The sequence below is a fragment of the Myxocyprinus asiaticus genome, chromosome 32 (assembly GCF_019703515.2).
Source record: "Myxocyprinus asiaticus isolate MX2 ecotype Aquarium Trade chromosome 32, UBuf_Myxa_2, whole genome shotgun sequence".
Lineage (NCBI taxonomy): Eukaryota > Metazoa > Chordata > Actinopteri > Cypriniformes > Catostomidae > Myxocyprinus > Myxocyprinus asiaticus.
Genome location: NC_059375.1, coordinates 44,374,608 through 44,379,607, shown reverse-complemented (window position 1 = coordinate 44,379,607; position 5,000 = coordinate 44,374,608). Strand labels below are relative to the sequence as shown.

Genomic DNA, 5,000 nt, shown 5'->3' with positions numbered 1-5,000 from the left:
CACGTGCAAAAAAATTTTTCGTGCGCTAAAAACATCATCTTGCACGTGCACAAAATGTTTTGTGCGCTCAAAACATCATCTCGCATGTGCAGAACATTTTGTGTGTGCTCAAAATATTATCTCGTGCGTGCACAATTTTTAGTGCGCTCAAAACATCTCGCGCGTGCAGAACATTTTGTGTGCGCTCAAAACATCTTGCACGTGCACGAAAATTGTTTGTGTGCCTCAAAACATCATCTCGCGCTTGCAGAACATTTTTAGTGTGCTCAAAATATCATCTCATGCGTGCACAATTTTTGGTGCGCTCAAAACATCATCTTGCACGTGCAGAACATTTTTAGTGCGCTCAAAACATCTTGCGCGTGCAGAAAATTTTTAGTGCGCTCAAAACATCTCACGTTTGAGAAAATTGTTTGTGTGCTCAAAACATCTCGCGTGTGCAGAACATTTTTAGTGCGCTCAAAACATAATCTCGCACGTGCAGAACATTTTTCGTGCACTCAAAACATCATCTTGTGCATGCAGAACATTTTTCGTGTGCTCAAACATCATCTCCCACGTGCACAACATTTTTCGTGCGCTAAAAACATCATCTTGCGCGTGCAGAACATTGTTTGTGCGCTCAAAACATGTCGCGCGTGCACAAAAATATTTGTGCGCTCAAAACATCATCTCGCGCTTGTAGAAAATTTTTTAGTGTGCTCAAAATATCATCTCGTGCGTGCACAATTTTTTGTGTGCTCAAAACATCATCTCGCGCGTGCAGAACGTTTTTAGTGTGCTCAAAACATCTCGCGTTTGCAGAACATTGTTTGTGCGCCCAAAACATCTTGCGTGTGCACGAACATTTTTCGTGCGCTTCAAAACATCATCTCGCGCTTGCAGAACATTTTTAGTGTGCTCAAAATATCATCTCATGTGTGCACAATTTTTGGTGCGCTCAAAACATCATCTCGCGCGTGCAGAACATTTTTAGTGCGCTCAAAACATCATCTTGCGCATGCAGAACATTTTTTAGTGCGCTCAAAACATCTTGCGCGTGCACAAAAATTTTTGTGGCCTCAAAACCTCATCTCGCGCTTGCAGAACATTTCTAGTGTGCTCAAAAGATCATCTCGTGCGTGCACAATTTTTTGTGCGCTCAAAACATCATCTTGCGTGTGCAGAACATTTTTAGTGCACTCAAAACATCTTGCGCATGCAGAAATTTTTTTGTGCGCTCAAAATATCTCGCGCGTGCAGAACATTTTTTGTGCACTCAAAACATCTCACGCGTGCAGAAAATTTTTCGTGCGCTCAAACATCATCTCCCACGTGCACAAATTTTTCGTGCGCTAAAAACATCATCTCGCATGTGCAGAACATATTGCTTTAACATTTAGATTAAAAACAAATCAGTACATCAGAGAAAGCGATACATGAGTGCAGTTTACAACACCACAACATGAATAATTAAACACCTCATAAAAATGTAAATGTGATGATCTTTAATGATTAGGGTACATCAGGGCTGACTCAGAGTGTGTTGGAGCTGAACGCTGCTTGTGTCTGTCTGCAGGTGAGATCGTGAGGTTGACAGTTGTCAGAGGTCATGATGGTCAGCTGGGCTTCAGTGTGAGAGGAGGATCTGAACATGGACTCAGTGTCTTCATCAGCAGAGTGCAGAAAAACAGCGCTGCAGGTGAGAGAGTCTGTGTGTGACCAAGTGTTCCCACAATGATATTAAAATCTGACATCACATACATTGGAGGCCTCTCAACAGGCAATAACAACTGCTTAATAATCATAGTAAATCATGTCTTCATTAAAATCTAAACATGTCAAGAGGTTTTTATAAGGGGCTTAGGGCTCGAGCTAGTCTCACTTAGTCAGACTTTTGACCAGGGTCAGATTGGGAGACAATATTTTATGGTCCGCTGGAGATTTTATCATATATATTATTTTTTTTAAATTATTTTATTATCATTTCATGATTTATTAGGGAAACACCGATCTATCGGCTGCCGATATTTATTGGCAAATTATTGACCAAATTAAAACAATCGCCATATGAGTTATAAGCATGAAAACGTTGATGTGAAAAACCGATAGTTTATTTATAATTAAATTGTAACACACTTTTTAAAAACTCTGTGAATTTAAATGCACAATCCAGAAATAATTATAGCCACAATATGTAGAATGGTTGGCCACAATTTTATTCTTTCTCATTCTCACGTTAATGTGGAAAAAACATCATAAACTGATGTGACAGTTGTGAAACGGCACTTACCTATGGGCTACATGATGAGGGAAACCATTCAAAACACTTTGAAACCAGCAGACTTTGACTTCTGAGACATCGCTATAATATCCATTGTTCTGCATGATTGATTGAATTAAGATTGAAATCGCAATATGACCTTGTGCGATTACTAAAGTGTTCAGCGCTTCAGTCAGCACTGTGTGAGCAAGCGGCGCCCTCTAGCGGTCTGGACGGCGTTATCCATTATCCATTATGGCCCTGTCCGCACTTATGTGGGCTCAGCCTAAGGACGCATTGAGGGTGCAAAGGGGTTGCTTGCGAGCACCCCTCGTGGTGCTAAAATTTCAAATGAGACATCCTACAGTCTCATGGACATTGCAGGAATGCGCAAATGGAGGCCACGAGACCGCAAGTCCTCATCAAGTGGGCCATTATCACTGTTATGCAAAATTTAAAAGGGCGTTATGTTCCTTTGGTTTCAACTTTTTATTTTCCATGATGTGGTTGACATTTCCGTGGAAATGTATAGTATGAATTTGTAATGTTCTATCATATACAGTACATACATGTAAAATGTGGGTACTGTTGTTTTAAACTGGAAAAACAAAAGTGCAAAAATGTTTTAGAAGTACAAAATAACCTTTTTTATATCAATCATCATGTTTCACATTTAGCTATTTGTTAATCTTTTTATTTTCTATTCATCTTTATTGTGGATAATTTTGGCCCGTCATGTGTTTAACAAATCCAGTCCATATTCAATGATGTGTGTGTGTGTGTAGATCTGGCAGGTCTGTGTGTTGGTGATAAGTTATTGGAGGTGAACGGGGTAAGTCTTGAGAACCTCAGTATGAGCAGTGCTGTGAAGGTGTTGACGGGTCATACTTGCCTCCGATTGGTCATTCAGCGGGTTGGGCGTGTACCTGGAGTCCGCTACACTAATGAGAAAACCACATGGTGAGTGACACACACTTATTCAATCACTCAAGAGGTCCAAAAGTGAGTGCTTTGAGTCTCAGTGTGTGTGAATGTGTGTTTAGGGTGGATCTGATTCATCGTCGAATGGTCGTAGAGGAATCAGATGCTCGTGTTTCAATGTATAGTTCAGATGGAGCTCTGTGTCGAACGGTTCACCTGCATCTCTCTCACAGTCAGCCCTGTCTGGGCCTCAACATCCGCGGAGGACTAGAATACAATCTGGGGATCTATGTATCCAAGTAAGTAACAGTGATTGTTTTTGCAGTTCTCTTTGGTGCCGCTGGTAGTACAGAAATTACACACTGCAGCTTTAAGTTTACCATGTATTTAAAGAAAACATGTATTATTTATGATTTATTGTGCAGTACAGAAGTATTACACTCATGTCTGTTTGTCCTTTGGTACGTTGTGTCTGACTGACTGTCGGCAGGTTGGATCCTGGTGGTCTGGCTGAACAGGGCGGAGTTAAAATGGGGGATCAGATCCTGTCAGCAAATGGCGTGAACTTTGAAAATATCAGCCATAATAGAGCAGTGGAAGTGTTGAAGAGTCAAAATCATGTTATACTGACTATTAAAGTGAGTTAAACACACACACACACACACACACACACACACACACACACACACTCACACACACATACACACACACACACACACACACACACACACACTCACACACACATACATGCACATACACACACATACACACACACACACACACACACACACACACACATACATACTCACACACACACTAGCAGCACAAGAGCAGCGGTGTTGAATTGTGACAGATGGCTAACATGATTCTCAAGTTTCTGTGTGTGTGTGTGTGTGTGTATCATGTGTGGATTATTCACTCTGTTCCTGGATCAGGTACTCCTGCAAACTCTGTGCATCCTTTAATAGAGTCAATATGAAATTCAAATTGATTTTATTTACTTTTTAATACATGTTTCTGGTCTTATTGTGAATGATTCATCTGCAAAAGATGCTTGTCTTCATAATCTTTCACCCAAATGTTATAACTTGCACTGCAAAGTTTCAAAAGGCAGGCGCTATATAGTGAAAAAAAATTACGCTTAAAAGTCTCTGTAAACATAACTCAGACATATGAGGTATCATTTGAAAGCTGATCTTTTCAGGGACAACCATCACTTCTGCATTTATGTTACTTAAAATAACAAAATAAGGCCTCGAAACATTCGCGTTGAAAATTAGCGCCCCCTAGAGGTAATGGGGTAGAAATATTTATATAAAATAAAAGTCCTTCACATAGCACATAAATGGACAAGTCATATATCAAATGAAAGCTCTCATTCTCAGGAATGTGACTGTATAGTTTATTTTGTTGCTGTAATACCACAGTTCAAAAGATTTTCAAAAGAATCACAAAGTGAAATATTATTTAAGTCATCAAATACAAACATCTCTTTTATGCACTGACAACTGCTGCTGTAAGCCCCAAATAGACAAGAACTTTATATCTGCTTTTTTTTTTTTTTAATTAGCCATTTTTTACTTGTCTGTGAGCTTGCTTGGCTGAATAATCTAATGTTATATCTTAGATGTCCAGAACAAAATATGCCACCCAGAAGGAAAAGCATGCAAAACAAATTATCAGAAACATGTGTTATCAACTATTAATGAATAAATAGTGCAAAGGGGAGGATCTCAGCTTTCTAATGACACCTAGATTGAGCTTCTAGTCCACTCAGAGGCCGAGATATTCAATGAAATAATGAGGGTGGTGCTTGAACTGAAAATTAGACTGAATG

General features: G+C 39.6%; 1 protein-coding gene across 1 annotated transcript in view; it reads left to right on the top strand.

The window, feature by feature from the left end:
- The window catches only part of pdzd7b (PDZ domain containing 7b), a 24,554-nt gene that overhangs the window by 1,184 nt on the left and 18,370 nt on the right, over positions 1-5,000 (top strand). The window contains exons 2-5 of the mRNA XM_051667369.1: positions 1,559-1,681; positions 3,028-3,202; positions 3,286-3,462; positions 3,654-3,801. Coding sequence (XP_051523329.1) covers positions 1,559-1,681; positions 3,028-3,202; positions 3,286-3,462; positions 3,654-3,801 — 623 coding nt within the window. The remainder of the gene's footprint in view (positions 1-1,558; positions 1,682-3,027; positions 3,203-3,285; positions 3,463-3,653; positions 3,802-5,000) is intronic.